The sequence below is a fragment of the Phragmites australis genome, chromosome 11 (assembly GCF_958298935.1).
Source record: "Phragmites australis chromosome 11, lpPhrAust1.1, whole genome shotgun sequence".
In the NCBI taxonomy this organism is placed as follows: Eukaryota; Viridiplantae; Streptophyta; class Magnoliopsida; order Poales; family Poaceae; genus Phragmites; species Phragmites australis.
The window spans coordinates 2,947,471-2,970,859 of NC_084931.1; the positions used below are offsets into that span (position 1 = coordinate 2,947,471).

General features: G+C 41.5%; 3 protein-coding genes across 6 annotated transcripts; 1 reads left to right on the plus strand and 2 right to left on the minus strand.

Moving 5' to 3' along the window:
- The first annotated feature begins 171 nt into the window (after window positions 1–171).
- On the plus strand, window positions 172–2,189 carry LOC133884496 (small ribosomal subunit protein mS33-like). The gene is made up of 2 exons (XM_062323932.1): window positions 172–452; window positions 1,877–2,189. The coding sequence occupies exons 1-2, from the start codon at window positions 229–231 to the stop codon at window positions 1,965–1,967; spliced, it is 315 nt and encodes a 104-aa protein (XP_062179916.1). The 5' UTR covers window positions 172–228; the 3' UTR covers window positions 1,968–2,189.
- A 1,258-nt stretch (window positions 2,190–3,447) lies between these two features.
- LOC133885463 (coiled-coil domain-containing protein SCD2-like) lies at window positions 3,448–12,509 on the minus strand. 3 transcript variants are annotated; one of them, XM_062325184.1, is made up of 17 exons: window positions 11,902–12,504; window positions 11,551–11,711; window positions 10,577–10,640; window positions 10,295–10,336; window positions 10,147–10,209; window positions 9,475–9,524; window positions 9,363–9,390; window positions 9,087–9,161; window positions 8,880–8,990; window positions 8,731–8,791; window positions 8,040–8,153; window positions 7,358–7,476; window positions 6,670–6,739; window positions 5,382–5,426; window positions 5,241–5,281; window positions 4,727–4,853; window positions 3,448–3,804 (listed from the first exon to the last, which is right to left on the minus strand). In XM_062325184.1, the coding sequence occupies exons 1-17, from the start codon at window positions 12,337–12,339 to the stop codon at window positions 3,683–3,685; spliced, it is 1,731 nt and encodes a 576-aa protein (XP_062181168.1). In that variant the 5' UTR covers window positions 12,340–12,504; the 3' UTR covers window positions 3,448–3,682. The 3 variants fall into 3 exon arrangements, 2 of the variants coding, with proteins under 2 accessions (XP_062181168.1, XP_062181167.1); XM_062325183.1 differs by having other exon boundaries at window positions 6,686–6,743; window positions 11,902–12,500; XR_009903226.1 differs by lacking the exon at window positions 3,448–3,804 and having other exon boundaries at window positions 4,754–4,853; window positions 6,670–6,743; window positions 11,902–12,509.
- Window positions 12,510–15,391: 2,882 nt separating this feature from the next.
- On the minus strand, window positions 15,392–21,700 carry LOC133884523 (sodium/hydrogen exchanger 1-like). Of its 2 annotated transcripts, XM_062323971.1 has the most exons (15): window positions 21,527–21,700; window positions 20,946–21,151; window positions 20,738–20,856; window positions 19,963–20,060; window positions 18,693–18,752; window positions 18,518–18,564; window positions 18,243–18,437; window positions 18,055–18,101; window positions 17,877–17,943; window positions 17,553–17,653; window positions 17,352–17,453; window positions 16,653–16,791; window positions 16,506–16,568; window positions 16,297–16,380; window positions 15,392–16,035 (listed from the first exon to the last, which is right to left on the minus strand). In XM_062323971.1, exons 2-15 carry the CDS (start codon window positions 21,114–21,116, stop codon window positions 15,694–15,696), a joined length of 1,635 nt encoding a protein of 544 aa, XP_062179955.1. In that variant the 5' UTR covers window positions 21,117–21,151; window positions 21,527–21,700; the 3' UTR covers window positions 15,392–15,693. The 2 variants fall into 2 exon arrangements, with proteins under 2 accessions (XP_062179955.1, XP_062179956.1); XM_062323972.1 differs by lacking the exons at window positions 19,963–20,060; window positions 20,946–21,151; window positions 21,527–21,700.
- Window positions 21,701–23,389: the final 1,689 nt, after the last annotated feature.

The window sequence follows — 23,389 nt, forward strand, 5'->3', positions numbered from 1 at the left end:
TAAAATGAGACTTATTTATGACCAGTACTTCACAAACCAAGTGAGATTTTTTTTAAAAAATCTCTTATGTGAAACACAGCAAAAAGAAAAAGGTGCCGATAAGATTTGGCTAAAAAAAAATTCCTTCGGGTCAGGCCGGTTCAGCCCAATACTTCGAAACCATACGAACCCGGGCGATCTGGGCCGTCGGTTCGTCAGATCGCGAACCATCCACCGAGAGAGAGAGAGATGAGTGCGGCGGCGGGCGGGCTGCGGCGGCTGCTGGCGGCGGCGGCGACGGCGGGAGCGGCGGAGGCGCGTGCGGCCATCTTCGGACACGCGGTGAACCCGACGGGGAAGCGCGCGGCGACGAAGCTGCTGCGGAAGAAGCTGGTCGGGGAGCAGGTCGCGCAGTGGTACCCCTACGACATCAAGCGCGACGACCCGCTCGTCATGGCGCGGGAGGAGAAGGAGTAAGTGGCCGCCGCCTGCCCCGTCCTCCTCTCCCTCCTCTGCAGCTGCCGAGCTGGTCTTAGCAATTGTCACGCTTGGTTGCTTGCTTTGCTTGTGCTCGCCATGTGTTCGTTCATATGCCTCGAGCCAGAGTGTCGTCTCGGTGATTCCCGGGTTGTGTTTGTTGGAATCTCACTGATGCCAAGTTGGTGGGCTCACAGGAGTTGGTACTAGTTCTTGATTGTTGCAGCCAGGGGTTCAACCGTTCAGGTTCCCCAGTGCCATTTGGAGCATGGTGCTCCTTGGCATGGAAATGCAGCGCTTTCACCTTGGATGCTCATGTTCACTAGAGCAAATAGAGTTTCTAGCACACCTCTGGTTTCCTTCCGGTGCATTTTCATAAGTCATGGTTGTTATCGATGTCGATCTGGTGTCGTGGTACTCCAGGGACATAATGTATTGTATTTGGTCGCATGACTGTTCATATTTACTTCTGACGGCAAACATAAATCATATCTTGAAGCGGGCAAGAATAAAAGATCTGCTTGTAGTTATTGATAGGGTTACACTTTAGGGCATGTTTGGATAGGGAGGATTTGGATCCAAATACCTTGGATTTAATTCAAAATTGGACAAAATACAAAGAATCTAGAGCAGTCTCCTGCTTCCAAGCACTCAAGGAATTTGGCAATGTTTGAAGAAATGTTGGTTTCGGCAGGAGCTTGTTTTAGGTAGGGGCTGGTTATCAGCATTTGTTGACTGTTGCGGGAAAATGCATATGTTTTTCTTGTAGGTTACGTGTGGTCATGCACTTAGGGAAGTATGGCATTGGACTAATGTAGCGTGCTTGTGTAGATATGCTGGTGCTGTGATATGTGAATTTGGTGTCACCATAGGATACATTGATTGGTGTCATCCCAAGAATGTGTGGAACAAAAGTTCGTTGCTTCTAGTATGGTTCAGGGTCAGTCAGCCAAGAGCTGCAGATTTCACAATGAAAATATGGAGTGTGCTCAAATTAAAATACCTAAAGAAATCTTTGGCTGGTGTTCTGACGTTTTTGCCTGGAGACAAAAACCTCTGGGGAGCCGAACTGCAAGCTAAAGTATAGTCACCATTGTAATGAATCAAGCATGATATTTAAATTAGCGCATCCCATCCTGAACTGCAGATCGAAATACAGCACATTTGTTTCATGTTTTTGCGGTTTGGCCTCTTCCTCGGCTCTCTTTCTTTCCCTTCATTAAAAGCAGATGTTCACCGATTGTTTGAGATGAATAAATAGCGCAACTTGAGATTTAATTTAGGGTTCAAGGCTGTATCAGTACATTATCATGAGTCAAGCATAGAAGGAACGCTTACAGCCCATATTGTGAGAAAGAGCTTCTCTCTACAAGATCGTACTATGAGCAGTTTATCTTATCGACATCTCTCTTTTCCGCAGGCGTCTGTCCAAGCTGGAGATGCTGAAGCGTCGTGGCAAGGGCCCGCCGAAGAAGGGACAGGGAAGGCGTGCGGTCAAGAGAAGCAAATAATTGCCTTACTGATGCTCTAGTTCTGTTTCTGGCGTTTGCATTGTTTGAATTCTGTGTAATATTTTCTTGGGACAATAGATGAAGAAACCCTCAGTGTTTGCTATACCTAGTTTCGTCAACGACTGATTCACAATGAAGCTGCCTTCCTCGCTAGAAGAATGATGCCGTAGAAATTTAATGCTTCCAGTTGAGTGCATGATGCAAACACCTTTTAAGTGGCAATTGCCGCGTTGCTGTAGTTTGTTTTGGCCAAGTATCTAAGCCTTGATGATGAACGATCCCATTACCATTCCTAGATAAAAAAAATGATGAAGAAGGTATCCTTTTGTTCAGAAAAGGAAAAAGGTATCCAAATTTGACCGAAAGATTTCTCAAACCTGAGAGGCTGTGGACGAGAATTTCCTAGTACAAATTAGTCGCGATACGCGAATCGCAAGCAAAGCGAACAAGATGGATTTCCTACACATGCAAGAGATGGACGGTTGGGTATGTTTAGTTCCATGCGCAACATGAATAAAAGGCCACTACGGGTGTTGAAACCTCAAAATGCCACGTGAATAAAGGCTGCGCATGCATGATCTCACGAATGCACGACGCGATAAAAGCCAAACGGAGAATCCAGCACACAGCCCAACCGAACGGGCAATCTTCATTCGTTAAACAAGGCGCGGCGTCGCCTAGAACTCGCCTAGGACGGCGTCGACGCAACTGCCGCCGTCGAACACCCCGGCTGCGCCGCCGCGCGGCGCCGGGAAGCTCAGCACGCACGCGAAGTCGTTCCCCGCGCCGTCCTGCGCGGCGCGCACCGCAACCTTGACGCTGATCCACCCCTCGGCCCGCTCCCTTGCGAGGGCCGCGGCCACTGCGCGCGCGCGGCGGCCTGGCGGCACGCGCTGCACGCCGGCCCACGACACCGGCAGTGCGGCACCAGCGCCGCGCCGCGTGAACCCCGGCAGTGCCGCGGCGGCGCCGAGCTCCTGCCCAGCGTAGAACGGCGCGGCCCTGACCCCCGTGTACCGGCGCGCGTACAGGCCCGGCGGGCCATCGAACCGGAGCACGGCGGAGAGGTTGTACGCGACGGCGGAGGTGGCGGCGTCAAAAGACAGGAGGCGGAGCTCGGCGGACGCGACGGAGGGGACGATGTGGTGCGGCCGGAGGAGCAGCCGCGGGAGCAGGGACGGCGCTAGGACGAGCACCGCCAGGAACACGGCCAGGGGCACCAGGAACGCGGCAGCAGCAGCTGCCACCGCCGCCGCGCACTGCCTTGCCGGCGTCGGCAGAGGAGGCTCAGGGGACATGGCACGCAGGAGTGTGGAGTGGAGTGGAGTGGAGTGCAAGTGCAAGGCGGGATGGTCAGTGTGACACTCCAGGGTGGTCAGTTTCACATATCGAGTTTGCTTTGCTCCTCGAAAGAATAGACCAACATTGCATAAAGGAAAAGGAGCAAGCAATGCATAAAATGCAGTAGGGTAACCTAATAAGCAGCACAAAAGACTGATTCCATGATTAATCACTTTTGCTTTGAGATAAACTAACATACAATTGAAATAAAGGTCTTAGGAGAGAGGAGTAATCCATATTTCGATCAAAATTTTTACATGAAGACGGATATGGATGGACCATAAAAAGCAAAGGGAAATTAAGTGGGATCTAGAGCCTCTGGTGGCACAAAATCGGCACTAGACCTCGCTTCATCTTACATTCTTATGCCATTGCTAAACTTCAGAGCCAGTTGGACTCCCGTGATTACTGAAATCCTCATCCAGAGCTCTCCTCGTCGCGTCCCACAGCTGAGACTCGATTCCCAGCTTCTTCAGCTCATAGAGTCCTCTCTCCACTTTTTATATTATTGGATGAAAAATAACAAACAAGAAGGGTGACATTAGAACTACAAATTTAGCAAAACAACAGATGGGAAGAATCATGCATGTAACTAATACGATTGATCCGGTTAAGAAAATAAGTCAAATAGAACAAGAGCATGGTTTTCATCGCAGTTTCATTAGTGCGAAGTATGATGAGTTCGGAATGCAGATTTTCTTAAAACCTATGTGTATATACACCTATGTAATGATGTGCACTCACTACTACAAAAACTATTTTCAAAAACGGTTCGTAACCCGTTTTTACAGGCGTTTAGCGCAACTGTCTGTGATTGAAGGCCTGTGAAAATGGACGATTTCCACATACGCAAAATATACTGCATGTGAAAATCTATCTTCACAGGCGCTTCTTTAAAAAAACCGTATGTGAAAATCATTTACACATACGATTACTTAAGAGAACCGCTTATGTAAATTATCTCCACATGCAGTCCACAACTGTATAGGGTTCCAGCCTACTACTCATACGGTTTGTTATATAAACCGTATGTAAAAATAAAATCTAGGTGTCTCGAAAAATAGCTTTTGCAGTAGTGACTTGTACATTTTGAAAAATTCTCAAAATTCATAGAAGTCGAAAATTCTTAAAGTATGTACAAATGACAAAAAAAAATACAAACATACGATATGTGAAAAAAAAGACGAGAAACTTCTTTTCTTTTGTGGAAAGACACATTTCTAAAATTTTTGCATAGCACACAAATGATAATATTTTGCACAAAATTTGTATGTGTTCATATTTTAACATATTATGCATTCATGATTTTTTTAGAACTTTTTTAAAGTGCACAGTCCTAATTGGTTGTATATCCACTTAATGTATTGAGTTTATGGAACATTAGTTGATATTGCTATGGAGGGGGGCGGGGGGGCTACCTTCTATGACATCGCTTGTACTGATTGGATGATAGCTTTGTTCTATCCAAAACTGTAGCCGCTCGTCAGCTATATCTTCTTCAATGTCATGATTTTTGGCCCGCCTCCAAAAGTAGGTTAACCATGCCTGTCATGTATATGTCAGTTGTTTGCCTTCACACTAGCTAAAAGTCGAAACAGAGAAGGCACTAAACATGACTCGTAAAAGAGCATCAACAAGCAAAGTCCCGAGGACTTTGCCCATGGTGTTCAGTTTACATTTCCCTTTATTAACGTAGTTGAGTTTGTTCAGCACATAATCACATAATGGAACACATATCGGCAGAATTCATTTCCTAATTAATTTGGAAGCCACAGCTTCGTGGAATTAGGACACCTAGTTCCAGTGATGCTGTATTATAACTATTTAAATAAGTAATGGGACATCAAACGATATTGATACTGGACATGCAGAAAATGGTCTTCTCAACATAATTTTTGTGCAGCAGCACATAGATGACATACTGCTGTTTACCTGCTTGAAGCGTACATCTTCTCGCTCTTCCTCACTTAATTCTGGACCAGAAACACGCCCGGCACATAATTAGGAAAAGGAAATGATAGTGTTCTTCGTAGGTCATGGAGGTAAAAATAACCAGGGAAAGAAAATAACTACCTAATGACTCGGACGGGCTCTGACCCTCAGCAGCAAAAGCTGGACCTGTTATTGGAAGCTCCATTCTCATTAAAAAGATACTCATCCAATGGCATTAAGTCATACAGTAACACTATATTTTCTGAATTACCGGTGAACTTTGCAGGAAGATTCTAGGAAGTAACTCTAAAAACAATAAAGAAAGCTAAAAGGTTCCTGCGACTCTTCAGGACGTGAACCCAACTGCCTGTACTATACATCTTCAGTGCTGTTTAATTTTGATCGAATATTTTCTTCTGAAGTAATATTTTAAGTTTGTCAGACTCTCCATTACCACACCTCGAAAAAAAAAATCAACTGACAAAAAGACTATAAATGCCTAACAAACCCATGCTGCCTCACCTCCCTATCCCTAACAACAAAATCTCTTATTTCTGCAACGCCTCCTCGTCTCTCATTTCATCAATATACATAAACTTCCAGACATATCTCTCATTTCAACAAATCTACAATGTACATTCAAATCGATTCTTCATGCTGTTGGGAATTGGAATGACTCTATATGCCTCTTGACTCGAAATGGGAGATGGGAGCAGAGCAGGTTTGAAAAAGGGTACATGGAAGGCTGTATGGTGACAACCAGAGCGCAATCAAAGCAGCAAGCGCCCCTTATCTCAAGTTTTTGATCAAACCAATTGCATATTCGTCCATAGGGCAAATTGGATATCGATCGATTATAGATCGAATCCTTTTTATAAGCAATACCGCGACTATCTCCACTATAGAAAGAAGAAAAAAAAGAAAGGGGCTTTTGCTCATGGAGCTATTTTTTTCAAAAGCTTTTTTTATTCTTTTAGTTACTGATTTTTTTGTTGGATTTCACTCCACCCGCGGTTGTGTATGCCACAACAACATGCAGGCACTCAGCTAGTTCTTTTGAAGTAATTTCAAGTCTGACAATTATATTAAGTGAGTTCTCTCCGGGAGAGGGAGACTATGTATTCCTCATGTTGTATGCATTCTAGCTTGGCAGTTCACATCAGGAATCTGGTTAAAACAAACAACAGCACTCAAATTGTGCAAGTTATGCTATGAGTCACACATGAAAATGTTGGCATCCTCTTATGAATTATAAGGTCTATTCCTTATTTACTGTTTATTGAGAAACATGAGAAATCAAGATTGCTACTTTCACAAGTTCATCTTCAGACAATAATAATAAGTCATATTTATCTATCGGTACTTCGGCGGTCGTGGGAAATATGATATATAAAATATTATTAAGATAAAAAGTATAAGAAATGAGTACATTTTGGAGAAGCCACCTGAGAGAGGTCTGATGTGTCGCTGTTCTGCCAAAGCAAGCATGATTGCATCCTCTACCTTCAAAGGGAATATTAAATTATTGATACTGCACTTTAAAGACGCAGATTTTTTTTCCTCAAATACATAGGGAAGCTGCGTATCATTGCATTAAGAAAGAAAGTTTTGGAGTACAACACACCCACCCACCCTTAACGAGTTACAGACGCAGAAAATTAATATGTTCCTTTTCTGAGAGTATGCAAAAGCAAATTCAGTCACACAGATATTGAATTTACTATATACTTTACAAAGACATGCTAGTGACTTTAATCGTATATTAGGATTCTGAAGTCGCATAATCCACTTGCTACTTCACCACATAGACATCAGTGTAACACATGCATGGGAACTTTCCCATATATCACTCGACTGGACACAAACAAAATCAAAATATTCTGAACCACAAACTAGCTAGAACAATATGGGAATTGGCAGACAATAACTTTCACATTCTAGGAAATTAGGTACATCAATTAATATACCCGAAGATAATGAAACATGACCAGGAACAAAATTTTGCATACAGTGCACTAAGTATCTCACTAAAACTGATCATGTTGATAGGCCGATGAAAGTAAAGTATAGGTTGACACACACACACAAACATTATATTAGCAAGTATTGAGAAAAACCTTGAGCGAAGCTAATTCACGCAGTCCTTTCTCTACTGAAAGCATGCTCTCAATATTTCCATCACCAGCCATGTCATTTACATCAGACATTTTGCTTTTGGTCTCCATGTCAGCATTATCTGCCACCACATGAATGGTAAGCATAAGAGGGTGTTATGTGACTAAGGTCGTGTATATGAGCCCTGGTACGCTTAAAAATAACCCTTCATTCTTCAACACCATTCTAAAAGCAGTAGAACTAAAAATAAAAGTAAGCCCTTCAGATGTGATCTATAGTGCGTATAGCCAAAATAAGCTCTCTTTTTTTCAGGCAAAAAACTGTGCCATTTACTAGCTGCATGGTACACAGCGCAAAGTGGAAATAATCCTATTTTGCAACCAGGAGATAAGAATAGAGACTCAAATTTGAGCAACTCAAGCACATTCTGTAGATTAATCAAAGTTGTTTCAAGATTTCTGGTGCGTAGAAATTGGCCATGTTGCTTCATTTTGTTACAATTAAATTACTGTATCTTATAAAAATATAGAATCCTACAAAAAACTTTGCAATTGTTATAGCTCATACTGTGCCATGGCTTGTGGGGATCTGGGTCTCATCTCCATGTTTCACAATGTAGCCAATAGAGATAATGAATTCATTGTATACTAAGTTGAACATGGCATTCTTGATCAGTTTAAATACCTGATAAAGTTCCACCTCTTGCTTTTTGCCCAATTGATAGGACAGCTTCAAGCGCAAGTGGAGCAAATGAGGACCAATATTCTTGTTTTTCTTCAGCAATATCAGAATGTATCCCTAAGGACGAAAAAGAAAAAGACACCACCATTAGCCAAAACCAGCCATTATAACAATGTATGAGGACCAATTGTCTGCTGGCTTATGGATGAGGCAATTTTTCTTTCTTTCTCAAGAAACATATCAAATTTAAACTTTCTCCAGACATTAGTGTTCAATTAAAATGAGATACACCAGAAAGAGTTATTACGCTTTTAAAAAAATATACTACAGAAGTAATGATGAATCACTGCATGAATAACTCAGCAAACTATTTATGAAACACCAGATAGACGTAGAGATTAGATGGCAAATTAAGTGAAACATTAGTGGCAAACTTCGGGCTGTGAATTAAAAAAGGACAAAAAGAGGCAGACAATTATTTATCCTAGCTCCTTAGCTAAGGTTACGCCAGAAGTTACAAATTACAATGACAGTGAGTTGCTGTTTAATGATTTTGTTTATTTACTTGCTTCTTTTGGCCTTTTCAACTGTAATTGTAAAACACCTAGAGTCACTTTATAAATCGATTGTCTAGAGCTCAGGGAATACTCCCTCATCGTAAAGTAGTGTAAACAGTGTCACGATGTCTTGGTACCAAGTTTAAAACATAACGTCCAGTAGCGGGCCAGCCAACATCTCTTTAGCACCACCTCCTCCTGATTAAGGATTCTCATGAACAATTGTAATGATAAAGCCACATACAACAAAGTTCCAGTATATGAATATGTAACCACATGTACTCACCATTTCTTCTTGTGAAAGGATCATTCTGTTGGCTGTTGCTTGAAGAGTTCTCAGTTCTGATCCAGCACTTTTTACTCTCCGAGATACAGATGTGACCACATCACTAGCAACCTAGCCAACGGTGTAAAAGAAAAAAATTATAATTGCAAAACATGACTCTGGAAAATCCATTCAGCAATGGATAACCACATTTGAGGAAAGATCAACCTTTGCTTCTGACCGAAGGGCTGCAATCTCATCATAGCTTGCACTGCTAGACCTTGAAACAATTCGCAGAGGAATCTAAGAGCAAAACAGATCTCAAGTTCGGACAAAATTAGTAAGAAAAAATTGATCACTAAGAGCTTTAGAGCATCTAACACCTAAAGCTTACATTAGAGTGCACATAATATTAATCTAAAAGTAACGCAAATCAGAGCAAACTTCTCTTTATAGCGTTCCCTCAAAATTTTTGAGGAGGAGAAGCTTGCTACAGAAACATACCTTTCTTTGTTCTAGTGCTGCATCCTTTCTGAGAGTCAAGTTGGAAATATGGTTTAAAATACAAAACAACACATAGATAACAAGATGTAGTATATTTTAGTAGATAAAATACCTGTTAATCAAATTCGACTCTGTTTCTACAGCATCACCAATAACAGAAGCCTAAAATTTGGAAACAAATATTGGTAAATACAGAACATGAGCATAACTCAATGAGAGTACCATCACATGCATGAAGAATACTTTGATGCAAAGGGCTTTCGAAATAGGAACTAGGCCAATGAAGTTTCAGATTTGGTCTGTAGTTGCTCAGTACAAGATTGTTCTAGTGCTGTTGTATAGCTATTTGTTAGTAGGCCTGCTGAGCAGCAACTGAAACCCCACATCTACAGTTGAAACACCTGAGTCTTTTACTCTTAACTCACTGATAGGAGAGCAATTGAGCTAAAGGAGCACATTATGCGATTGCTATTGTTCCAAGAGTGGCTCAAGGGCCCAATATGTGTGGCAGTTCTGGTCTTTTGGCCTTCTTTGATATTTTTTTCCCTGGGTTATATTCTTAAAGAAAATAAACAAGAGTGACACAGGTACGTCAGTGTCGAAAAGTTTTCATCTAAAGAGATTAACTCATATTTAGTTAGAAATGGGCATTTTAAGAGGAGATCGTAGAACAAAATGGTCACATAGAATCCAAACAGATTATAATAGCATAGATCAAGCCTTCAAGGTAAAAACTAAAAAGAAAGTACAGTATGATTCAATCAAGTAGTATCACGAAAAAGACCTGTCTCTCCATGTGCATGGATTTGGCATCTCCGTCCTCAGACCTTTCCTCTGCAAGGTGAAGCTGGGAAGATGCAAGTCAGATAAAAATGAGGTTGGTTGCTTCCAACATGTTAATACAGAAATAAAATAGAATCATGGTATCTCACTTTGTCATACATGTTCTCATTTTCCATTTGAAGCGTGTTAATCTGCAAAACAGGGACATCAGAATCACAGTGGCTGCTTGGCAGTCAAGCTTAAATAAAAAAAGGATCTTTAGGTGAATAAATGACAACTGTTTCAACAGCGTCCATAACATTAGTCAGACAAGGATTGTACCATGGGAAGCGAACTCATATTGCAGGCTGATATCACAAGTAGCAAACAGAATATTCTGCAGATTCTAGCATTAAAATTTCATACAAAATTACATCTCCGAAAGGAATTACCTCATCATGAAGAGAAGAAGATGTGCGTCGGACTCTCAATGAGCTTCCAAGATCAACTGACCTCCTAAGAATGATTTAGCCTATATTATTTACCAAGTGATCATAGAGAAATAAGATTTGAAAGAAAACAGATATTAAATGGTTCTTTTGAAGAGAAAACAAATACTTGATGAGTTACTTATGATAACTAACGCTGTTAGAAGACTTCTGAAAGGAATGCCACAAAAGTAATAAGAGCATGCTTGCTATGTAGCTGGATATTAGCTCTGAATTCGCCTTGGCCAAATTTTCTAACAAATTTTTTTTCTCTGAAGTCAAGTGTAATTCAATCAATGAGTATTGTCCAATAATGTGATAAGCCCATTGCAATGGTTCGCTAGCTAATCCTTCTTCACACAGTTCGTTTCATAAAACCCCAGGTTTGCACTTTTCAGTTATTCTATTTCAGCTTTGATCCAATTGATTTAGTTCAAAGCAAATCATATTGTGCATTTGAATCCACCATCTCCATATATAGAAATGTGTTTGCTTAGGCTCGTATTCTAGGAGGCTGCACTTATGGACCTTCTGATAAGTTCCAAAAGCAATAAATGTTAAGCAGAGCTACTCCATTCATAAACTTGCAATGTCACTAATTAACTAAATGCACACACTAACTCTAACGCTTTGTATTTAGCGCAGTTTCTGCATCGAGGAAACTATGACATGCTACATAGATGGTACTTGGAAGATAAGCTATAGCCTCAAAGCAAACTTGCAACTAAAAAGCATGGGAAAACTAATCGGTTGCATCGGACAAGGACTTGGAATCCACAAATGCTGAACTGAGTTAGCATAACTCCTGCACAAGTAGGAAACTCCCTACAGGCCTACACTGCAGAGGTTCGCTTCAAAATGTATTCACACATTGCACCATGAATTCTGTCATGCATGCACCATGCACAATACTTGAGAGCAGGCAGGACAGTCCTTACCTCTGCTCCCTTCGGTTCAGCCCGGGGGACTCCGACCCCGTCCCGCTCGTCGCTGGCCGCTTTATCGACGGTATCATTGGGACCGACTTCCCGGACATGTAGCGGTTCGTCAGGGACGGCGGCCGGCTCACCGGTGCTTGATCCGCAAGGTAACGGCCTATCTAAAATGCACACAGTTGCACGTCACCACTTAGCACATCACCCAGATCATAAGAACAGATTAGAATCGTAAATTACTACAAAATCACATGCAAAGTTAACCGCCACCGGATTGACATGCAAGAGGTGGCACCGAAATGCCATGTCCCCACATGTCAGGGTCAGAGAGAGGTTGAGAGCGGGGATGGTTACCGATGGGGAAGGAGAGCGAGTGGACGCGCGGCGCGGGGTGGAGGAGAGCTCGATGGGGGGACCCGAGAGCTCGTATTCGTCGTCGTCGCTCCCGCTCCCGCCGTCCCCGCCCGCGCCCCCGCCGACGCCGCCAACATCGGAGGAGGACGCCATGACCCGCGCGAGGCGCTGCGCGGCGGCGCGCGCGGCGGTGTTGTGCGCGCGGGATCCGCCGACGACCCCGCGGCGACCGGCGGTGGACGCGGCACCGCCGAGCGACCCGGACCGCCCGTGGCGGTGGACCGGGGACGTCGCCGTTGGGGATCCGCCCGGCGACGTCTGCGCGCTGCCGGCGTGATGCTGCTGCTGCTGATACGCCGCCTGCGCGTAGAGGCCCCGCCGCGACGCGTACCCCAGCCCGCCGCCGCCCGGGCTCGCCGGCCGCGACAAGCGATCCATCGGATGGGATCGGGGAGAGCTCGCGATTGGATTCCTTCGATTCGTTGGGCGGAGGGAGAGATGAACAGGTGGTTCGCTGTCTCCTCGCTCCGAAGGCGGGGGGAGGCCGGGGCGTAACGGTCTTCGTCTCTCGAGACTCGAATGGTTGCGGTGAGGGGGGCGGGGGATCTTCTGCGGCGTGTCGCGCCTGCGGCCAATTCTCTGGTGGAGATTTCAGATTATACAAACACAAAATTCGGGTGGCTTTCAGGATTTAACATTTATATCGTAATAACATGTAAGGTCACTCTGCGTCAATGACATATGGGGTAGGTTATTAAATACTGATAAGATAAGATTGTAACGGATATGTGATATATATTTCAGGTTTATTTGATTTGTCACCTCATGTTTTTTTTTCTCCTCTTTGATTTACTACCAAACTTTAGCACGCCGAGAGAAAACTTAAGATCTATTTGGTTTTGACTTCAAAAAGCTATCTAAAATTTTGCCATGTCAAAATTAGGATCATGCTAAAATCGAAGAAAATAGATTGGTGTTTGGTTTGAGACTAAATTAAAATTTAGGCTGATCAAAATTGGTGGAGCTGTTTTGGACGTTAAAATCTCGTCTAATTTTACTATAGAAATTTTTTTGATTGGTCATATTTTAGATGGAATCAAATTTTAGTTTTGATCTAAACAGAAGTAATAAATTGGCTTGTCATGCTGAATTCAAGAAACAAATAGAGCCTTGGCATGCAGCTACAGTCAACACGAAACCGAGGGTGAGCCATGGGCTAGCAAAATTCTCGCCCTCGTTTTGGCAGCTGTAGCAGCATACAGCTGATGAGGTGGCAGCAGCTTATTAGTTGTACGCCGTTGAGTTCTTGCGAGCAACAATCTTCAAGTGGCAATAATTCTTAAAGCATATATCCAATTGACGATCCGATTGCATTATAATACTCATTGTGATTAAATCTACAAAGTAAGATCTTATTTGACTTTCATACACAATTTTCCTTCAAATTTTGGCATTGCACATGAATTGGTTTGACATCAATCCAAACATCACTTTCTTTACCCATGGTTTGACATTGCCCAGATTTTTACCAAGTTATGGTTTGGCTCATGTTGGCATGAACCAAACAACCCCAATTCGTTTTCTAACCAGAGAGAGCAGATTGTGTAATCGTTGAAACTTCTGGTCAAGGCGTGGAACTAGGGAGAGAGCAACATTCTCAACGAATATCGAGCGATGCAAATTGTATCTTTTAATGTAACTTGTGTGGCAAATCTACAGTTGCAGCCTTGTAGGCTACAACCTAAACTATTCTACATGATTTGTGAAAAGAGAGAGGAAAAACTAGTAGCGTGACAAGTGCAATATATTTTAAGAGTGCTACTACATGCACGACTGGATCGTACCGTCGGATCGAGCACATCAGATCAAAATCCTCTTATCCTAGTACGGTAAAATCATGAATGAACAGTAAAATATGAGAGGATAGACAGTACCATGACTATAATACTATAGCAAAATGTATTATAGAAGTACATCTTTAGTTCACTGAGTGAGTTCTAGTTGACCCAATAAAAAAAAACTTGTATCCTTATGACTAATTGTTCCGAGTACCATAGAAGACAGGAGCAAATTGAGGACATGTTTTGTTAACATGTAAAATTTTGAGATCAAACCTAATTGCTGTTGCGACACAGAAATACAAATCTATTACATATATTAAAGGAAGAATCGGAGGACAACCAGGTGCAAGTACTGTAGTACTGTTTATGTAGGTCTCACGTGCATACATATATATATATATATATATATATATATATATGGCGCTGCTATTCTTAGCGCTGTGCTAAGAATAGTTATTTAGCGCCCCGGCCTACCCGCGTCCCGATCATAGTAGGGCTCCCGAGATCACTCTGACACCATACAAATATTGTCCGCAACCGTAAAATTGATGCCAGCAACCGTAAAAATAAGGTGTTAGTCTAGATTCAACACCTCCAACCGTAAAACACAAAAGCCCGCAACCGTAAAAACCCAGTGTTGTCCAGATTCATAACCGTTAAATTAACAACCTTTTTTCTGCTTAACAAATCTGGGTTATACATGGATTTTGTTGTTGTCTCAGGCACACCTGTAACCATAAAAACGTATCCATGTGACCATAAAATAATTAGAGTAAAAAATTCAATGTTGGTCCAGATTTATAACAAATAAAACACATCCATGTAACCATAAAATAATTATGGTAAAAACACATAGTTGTAATCATAAAAACGCATCCATGCAACCATGAAATAATTATGGTAAAAACCAGTGTTGGTCCAGATTCATAACCATAAAAACGCATCCATGCGACCATGAAATAATTATGATAAAAATCAAGTATTGGTCCAGAATCATAACAATAAAAACGCACCCATGTAACTATAAAATAATTATGGTAAAAATACATTGTTGTAACCATAAAAATGCATCCATGCAACCATGCGTTTTCTGTTTACGACTGAGGCACAGCTATAACCATAAAAATGCATCCATGTAACCATAAAAGAATTAGTGTCTTCTCGATTTTATGGTGGTGAGTCATTGGCCGTTAAAAATTATCAATTAAAATCGTAAAAGTGTAAGAATAATATGGTATGATGGTTACAATAACTAGATGCATTACGGTTGCAATAACTAATGCATTACGGTTGCGGACCGGGCTGGTGAGCAACGTGTCTGATGGAGGGGAGGTTACATATGTACAGTCGTAATGAATAAGAATTTACTTATAGGAGATGATGCGATTAATGGTAACATCCGATCGTAAAATAAGGAACAGATATATAGTTAAAATAACAATTGAATTACGGTTGCGGGTTGGGTGCCTGGTTGGTAGGGAGGGTGGTTCGGGCCTGGTCAGGGTCGGAGGATTGGTGTGGCCGGGGTGTTGAATAACTATTTTTAGCGTAGGGAGTAGAATAGAGAATATATATAAATATATGCATATATATATATAATTCCTATATTGATAAATCAGTATAAATAATATAAAATGTAAAAAAAAATATAAAACTCAAAAATATATAAAATAAGACTGTTTCTACATATCCATTACAATTATACAAAAACATGCCAATATGCCAGAATGTGATTATTGCCTTTGAACAACATTGAAATTTACAGATGAATTATAGTAATCTACAGTTGGGAGTGACTCCCAGAAATTACAGCAGCTTAAGTGGTTCTCCTGAAACTATATGCATAATTTACAACAACAAATGCACCAACCGATTCCGAGAACAAAAATGAGTGGTAGCTGCTTGAACATTTACAGAAATTGTCTACAGCTTCTGTGTCTCAAGTCTCAACTTAACTACGCTCTGCCTCAATCACAGTGCCCAGGTAAGATTCATGGGTGCTCCGCTCCACCGGAGAACCAGGCACAAATGGAACAAAGCCTCGCCCCCCGAACACCGGGCGCATGAAACGGTCATCAAACTTGCGCCACAGACGATGGACGGAGCGAGTTGGTGCAGTGAGAATAAAATGGAGGTTGTACTGAGGGGAGATCTGGCCTACATCGAAGTCAGACCCCATCAAGCTACCAAGAAGTGGGTCTAGAATTGATTGGCTTGAGAGCTCGGACATGTTCAAGCCAGGCCTTGGTGGGATGAGAAGACTAAGCAGTGGCTTAGTCAGCAAACCGAAAACCTGAATCAAATGAAGTCATATAAATTAGCGAAATGGTGCTCCTTCCATTTTCCTTGTGAAAGCAAAGTAGCATGATCGATGTGTCTATGGACCTTTCATCTGATGTGCAAATTACAGTGAAGAAAGAAACATAACAAGTATTGCACAGGGTGTTTGTTATGCTCATCGTTGGATATATCATCTATTATTCCGAACATACAAAATAAGATATGTGCATAGTCATTTTGACATAATGATGCTCATAAGACATAGTGGTATTACCATTGTGCTGAACAGAACAACAATGACTGTGCTGGTGATCATGTTAGCATTAACTCGCACTGCAGTATGACCAGATGCTGTAAACTGCAAAGGTTTACATGGACTGTTATTAAATCAGAATCTATATATGCTCAAAAATAGTTCTGCAAAATATCCAGTAGTGGGTCCAAACCACTTCCTTAGAGATAAGTATTTGGTTCAAACATCACCTTGTTATAGGCGAGTGCAATTGATACTGCCCCTCTCATGAGACCAGCCCACCATATGATTACCTTAAGTACCGTACAAAGTTAGCATACTCTGGTTTTCGAAGTGACAGAAAATAGCAGGACCATAAAAGAAACTGAAGTACTAACTTGTTGCTTGAAGGAGATCTTTGGGCGTGCCTCTTTTTTACTTAGGTTGGATAGGAAAGACAAAGGGAATACAAACGCTGCTCTTCCAACCATAACCAAGCCCAATATAATCGCACTTAAAGCAATTGGTTTTGTAGGACTGCATCATAGGGGAAACAAATAAAAACATATAAGGGAAAAAGGGTTATATGTTTACAAAAAAGCAACAGCAAGACATAAAAGGTAGCTGCTGTTGTGGGCCCGTACTCAACATTATCTCCTTGCCAAACAACAACTAATACAAATCTGAAAGAGCTGTTTCTCTGAAGAGTTTTCAAGTACCAAAATGGCAGCTAGTTTCACTCATCAACAACAGATCTGTTATGAATAGCATTTGACTGTATTGAACAGCCTCTTGAGCAATATATGGAGTACATGAATGCGAATAGCAAAAGGACTCTTAATGAATAGGAAAAGGACTCCAATATTTCTAACAAGATCAACAAGAATACATTAGTTCAGTACTGATAGAACATCAACGTAAATGGAAGCCAAGCTAATGCCGATACATGAAGTCTGTTCAAGATAACTGGTATACTGTAAATATGTACGTTATGTTATGGTATGTTATGCTGACAGAAACTTTCTTACTGGTATGTTATGTTTGTAGACTTATCTAGTCCTTAAAAACTCAACACTATTTATTGACAGCAAAAGTACCTGCTACTAGCTAATTTCCATTTTTCAATGTCCAATGCATCCATCCCGACATAGAGAAAGAGAAAAATTTCTGCAATAAATGATAAAGTTGCAAAAGTATGCCTGCAGCATGAGAAAGGGAACATTAGCAAGGTAATACATAATGTTCTTTCCTAAAATGAGCCATGATGGTTGCTACTAAAGCTGGTTACCAGTACATACTTAGTAGTAACCCTAGAGCTTTCTGTCACATTATGCCAAGTGTAATGTGACATTACTATTCCACAGAAGAAGACGGTGAGAATGCCACTCAGATCCAGCAGCTGGAATACAAAAGAAATAATCAGGAAAAATCTTGATATCATTTAGTTTGGATGAGGCTAGCATGAAACTGGGATCTGAAATCTCATGCTGCCGAAAAAAAGGAACAATAGTAGTGAATCAACGGAATAAGTAACTAAAGAATCCTAATATAGTATCTGATAATTGATATATCTCGTCAAACAATTTGAATTGCAAGAGTTTATTTTTTAAGCCGGTACTTACCATGGACAGCATATACGAAAGGTATGCCATGAGAATCATGATAGCAACTTCTCTATCAGTTGAATGTCTGCACAAAACACCACCAGCATGAAACGACAATTTTCAAATTCATAGTGAAAAGTAACTGAATTAAACTACTCTGTGGAGTGAAAAAATCACATCGGATAGCTCTACAGACCTCGCAAAACAAAGTTTCTTAATAATGTATGCACTAAGCAACCCAGCCTGCCAAAAAGAGTGCTGCAAGTCAGTCCACAGAGGCATGCTCCAATCATCAGGATATAATCCTTAGTGAATGGAAAGGTTCCACTGCATGACGGCCAATTCTCTTAGATGTCAAAGCAGTGGCAGTATGAGGTTACTTACAGCTACTCCAAGGATGGTGCTGGTGAAGAAAAGGTAGAGGAATTTTCCGATGAAGTTTAATAGAAGAAAAGCATCAAGATGAACAATATCAATGTTTTGAATTGCATTAAAGAGCACAACAGACGTAGCATCATTTACAACACCTTCACCAAAAACTAGACTATAGAGTAGGGGTGTTTCATCCTGGTTAAGCACCTGCAAGTAATAAATTTACAAATTAAATGTCTTGCTATCCCATTTTTTAAAACAATAACGACACTTGTTAAACACGAAACCTGCAAGGTGCAAACAGAATCCGTTGCAGAGAAAATAGCACCAATTGCTGTGCATATGAAATAAACAAAAAGATAATCAGCCGTTAAAAGATAATATATACAATGGTATCCAAGGTCTAAACAGTTGCTTCATAGCTTCAAATAAGTAAAAGGGTCAAAAAATAAAGTATCCAACCAAGATAGTCCCCAAGCTCGAGTGGACCAACATCAAGTTTCCTGAACAATCCCATAGCACCTGATATATCCATTAGACAAAAAATCTTAGCAGCCTGAGCAAGACATCAAAGTTTGCGGAATGCAAGGTTTGAGCACATAATGCTTGTCCGATTCCTGTGCGAACACGATCTTCATAAATTCAAGAATATAAAATTATAATTCTTCAACAAGTTTCAATAACAATTACCAATGACTAACGGTTGCCAATTATTAAGAAGCATACTTTTATTTTAACACGTAACATCTATATCCTTATTTCACAAATATATAAACTGTATAGGCAAGGCTGCATAACTGGACTCTGTTCAGAGTGCATTACCCTGTCAGCCTGTCCTAGACTCCTGGTCGTTAAGGACTACATATACTTGTTACATTTTCATCTTTAGATAGTGATCATGTATACTAGAGTCACCTCCCACGAAGCACTCAGGTCACTTTTGTTAGTATGAAAAAAGAAAAACTTGACCACGAGAAGAAGACATCCCCTGGCTTTGCCTTAAGAGAGGGGAGTACCGAACGCTTTAGGGAGGTACCCACATGACCTATGAGCAAGCAGATCCTATAAACACAAGCTCCAACCCTAGAGGACATCTATTTAATGATGCTACAATTTGTTAATCCAATTTCTCAATGCTAACCCTATGTGGCACCTATTGAATGATTAGCACTGCAGTTCTATTACTCATGCAGCATTCACTGAACCAACGAATTGGAAAGTCCTTTAGTCTATTCTTACAATTAAGAGAAAAAAAGAAGCTGGCTCCTTAGTAATGTACTGTGAATGTTTTATGCACAATTTAACCCTGCCATCATTCCTGCAAGTAGGAGTAATGGGCAGTCGTTAGTCATTACTACTATACAAGTTTATTTGTTCTATTGACCCACGATTTTTTTATCCTATTCTACAAGATATCAGTAAATCATCAATTCTAGGAAAGTTTTCCATCTATAGCACTCATAAATGGTGTTCCCCAAAAAAATATATCACTTGCTGTGGCACTACAAGCGTGGCATAGGTCCAGAAGTCAGTGGAACAAAAGTATTTTGGAGACCTATGACTTCTCCTAGTGCTTTAAATGAAATTTCCTACAACAAATACCATGATCATGCTTCTGCATGCCAAATACTAATGCTACTATTTTCGCTATGTTATGTAAAGGGATATTATGACCATGTATGTGAAATCAAAGTAAGACCATGTAAACTGCAGAAGTGGTTTAGCAACATACCGAGAGAGATTATTACAAAGGATATCAATGTCCCAACAACACCAAATAAAGTAATTGTCATAAAGTTGCGGAAGAATTGCTTTTTCTTTACTTGAAACCTGGTAACGTGGAGAAATATTTACAATGGTATACTTTGTTTAAAGGTCCACTAGTATTAAATGTAACTTTGGAGTTTGAACAAACAGTGCAGCTTTAGAATTAAATATTTTAGCAAGTTCAGCAGGCAGTCTTGTGCGGTTGCGTTAACAGATATAAATAGCCTAAATGACTGAAATAGTTCCTCAGATAACAAAGGTGCTTCACTCATAATTGGAAGCATGCAATTGTATAAGGTTCCTATAAGCCCCTGACAAATTCCTCTACAATTTTTTTTAACTTAATTCTATATTTCAAGAAAAACAACTGGTTGGACTTTTTGAACAAAAGAAGGGTTTATATTAAAGATAGTGAAATTCATGGTCAAGGTAGTGTTATTGCAATTTTCAGCATCCATGGGACAGGGAGTAAGATGGAAGTTGGCTATATTGTTTATGCACTCAAAAGAATTTACCGCTTTGCCTATCACATTACATGGCTTTCAGAAATTCAGAAATATAAAGTGCATTCTCAAAATAAATCCATGATTCTTTCAACGTGTATTCATTTGTTCAGAGAGTCATGTTGCATTGTGTATTATTTGCATGATAAAGTGATAAGGATATAAAATCAAGACACAGGATTCGACTCCAAGAGATAAAAAGAATAATACACAAGACCATCATGGTACTCGGCTCACCCAGCATTGAAGATGATCGGCGGTAGCAAGTAGATGAAAAACAGATCCTCACTGAACACAAGAATCCTTGAATTCGTACCATTAGTAACGAGCAGAATGACACCTCCAGTGATCAGCCCCTACATGCAACAAGACCCAAACCAAACTCAAACCAGTGCCCAGTGAAGCAAAACCACAAACAGTTGGAGGACAAGAGCAGAGAACCCACCATGGCAAGCGCTGTGGTAGACTCGTTCACCCATCTGTTGCCTTCCAGCAGGTGCCCGATCACAATGCAGCTGCAGAGCAGCGCAATGAAGATGTTGATCGAAACGATCGCGTCCTGGTCCGAGACCAAGAGCCCGCCGGATTTGAGAAGAGCTCCCAAATCCAGCCCCATGGCGCCACCTCAGCAGATCCACAGCTCCCAGCAACCTGACAACAACATGGACGACCAGGAATCGGAAATGGTGGGTGTGGGTTGGATACTGTGCTTCTCGCCAAGAAGCTCATTACGTGTAAGCTGCTCAACTGGTCAAGTAGCTTGCTTGCAAGGAGGGATCTCAATTATTGTTTGAACAGTGTAGTTTAGTCTAAACTGAAAACATTTCGGGCTTAATCGCCAAGAAACCAGCTAAACAATTGCTCAAGCGGAATTCAAGCTAAGCATCATCTCAGTTAGCAAAAAAACAAAAAAAAAACAAGCCAATTCAGCAACCCTTTTTTAAGTAGAAAGCAAGAGCGAATCCAACCAAGAAGTGAGCCAGTACCAACTCAGGAACAAGAAAGATGAAAGCTTTCCGAACGCACCTCGGCGCCGCTGCAGACTTCACGAGGTGCAGGGTCGATCCGGTGATCTGAATCGCGGGGGAGAAGATCTGGATGCCGATTTCGCGTGGGATCGGTGGGAGATTCGGAGAGGGACGTGAGGGGAAGAGGGAGAGGAGGAGGCGGAGGTGGAGTCCCGCCTGGCCATGAGGCTGAAAGCGAGGTGGAGGGAATTATCAATTCGCACGCCGCCCCAGCGGTCAAACACCCCGCCGCCGCACCGGGACACGGCCGCTGGGAACTCCTTGGGCTGACGGGTGGGACCGGAATGAGTGGGACCCGCCTGTCGGGGGCGGTTGCTGGGTGTCAGCTGGGTGCACGGGAGGGGCTTTGAGGCCGACGTGGCGCGAGGGGAGTGGGGGAACCACCTGGGTGGACGACGTGGGCGTTCGTCTCCGATGGAACAACTGATGACGCATCTGCAATGCGAGATGCAAAACTGTATGGAATTGTGTATTTATCTCAGTCGGTTATCTTTCTTATTTGATATTTTTTATCTATTGATTTTTTATTTATTTTATAATTTTTTATCTACGTCTTTAGTACGAATCTGAATACAAATAAATAGTTTTGATAATCTATGTGTGTATATCTTGGTGTGAAAATTTCCCTTACAAACTAAAATAGATGATCCTGCTGCTTGTCCTGTCGCTTGAAGAACAATAGAGCTTGGAGAGGAGGCTGGAGCGTAACTAGGCATAAAAATCACAAAAAAGATCAGCTGTGCACTTTGTGTAGCGCATACAAGTTGCTACATGCTATTGTTTATGCACATGTGAAAATTTTCCTTACGAACTGCAATGGATGATCATGTCTGCTTGTGCTGTCGGTTGAAGAACAATGGAGATTGGAGAGGAGGCTGGAACATGATTAGGTATAAAAATCACAAAAAAGATCAGTTGTGCACTTCATGTAGTACATACAAGTTGCTACATGCTATTGTTTATGGAGTTCTTTAAAAAATACTCTTTTATATGATACGTGATCCATTATCGATGGTTTTACCACGCGCAACGCTTCCTAAATTTCTATGTATAAGTGGGAAGAGATACTTGGGCATTTTTTCTTTTTCTTTAATTAGGCAGTGAAGTGCATCCAAGGTTTTCCATCATAGGGATGCCCTTTTTGCAGGAGTATGCACTCTAGGATTGAACACAACGGTTTTGCATATGGTTCAACTGCTCGGTGCAACAACCAGAGTGGTAGGCTAGGGAAAATGAGTGGACGACAAAGCTGACTCGGATGTTGAAGGTTCATCAAAACCGTTCGAATCACGGACCAACAACCCTAATAAACAGTGGCGAACACAAGGATGAACTGCTAAAGGGCCTATTTCCTTCTCTAACCCCCTTTTCTTCTTCCTCCCCCTCTTCTTATTCCTCATATCTCTCCTACCTCTCTGTGGAGCGCTAGAGCGATCGGCGAGGGAAAATGATCGGACGACAAAGCTGACTCTGGATATTGAAGGTTCGGTCAAAACCACGGGCCAACAACCCTAATGAACAATAGCAGACACAGTAATAGACTGCTAGGGGGCTTATCTCCTTCTTCTTCTCCCAAACCCTGCTTTTCTTCTTCCTACTCTCCATTTTCTTCTCCATCCTATCCCTCTTTCTTCTCTATGGAGCACCAGAGGATAAGAGGCCTTGAGTCACCCGCGTCTCTGAAGGTCCGCCCCTGCTAATGAACTCTATTTCTAGGACTAAAAAAACATCACACTGTTGCAGCTTGCATATGTTTACTTAGTCTGTTTCTGTTATCCTGAATAAATATCATTCAACATAGGAGAAGAAAGGGGAAAGAGAAAAGAAAAAATAATTTATAATCGTCAAGTTTTTTAAACGA

Bases quoted from the DNA above. Each gene is read 5' to 3' on its own strand.
- LOC133884496 (XM_062323932.1), top strand. From the start codon at position 229: ATGAGTGCGGCGGCGGGCGGGCTGCGGCGGCTGCTGGCGGCGGCGGCG. The intron at 453-1,876 runs GTAAGTGGCCGC...TCTTTTCCGCAG, and splicing joins ATGGCGCGGGAGGAGAAGGA to GCGTCTGTCCAAGCTGGAGA.
- LOC133884523 (XM_062323971.1), bottom strand. From the start codon at position 21,116: ATGGGGCTGGATTTGGGAGCTCTTCTCAAATCCGGCGGGCTCTTGGTC. The intron at 20,857-20,945 runs GTGGGTTCTCTG...TGTTGCATGTAG, and splicing joins CTACCACAGCGCTTGCCATG to GGGCTGATCACTGGAGGTGT. The intron at 17,454-17,552 runs GTATGTACTGGT...CTCATGCTGCAG, and splicing joins AGCTCTAGGGTTACTACTAA to GCATACTTTTGCAACTTTAT.
- LOC133885463 (XM_062325184.1), bottom strand. From the start codon at position 12,339: ATGGATCGCTTGTCGCGGCCGGCGAGCCCGGGCGGCGGCGGGCTGGGG. The intron at 9,391-9,474 runs GTATTTTATCTA...CTTGACTCTCAG, and splicing joins GAGTCGAATTTGATTAACAG to AAAGGATGCAGCACTAGAAC. The intron at 5,282-5,381 runs GTAGTTATTTTC...TTTCTGGTCCAG, and splicing joins GAGCCCGTCCGAGTCATTAG to AATTAAGTGAGGAAGAGCGA.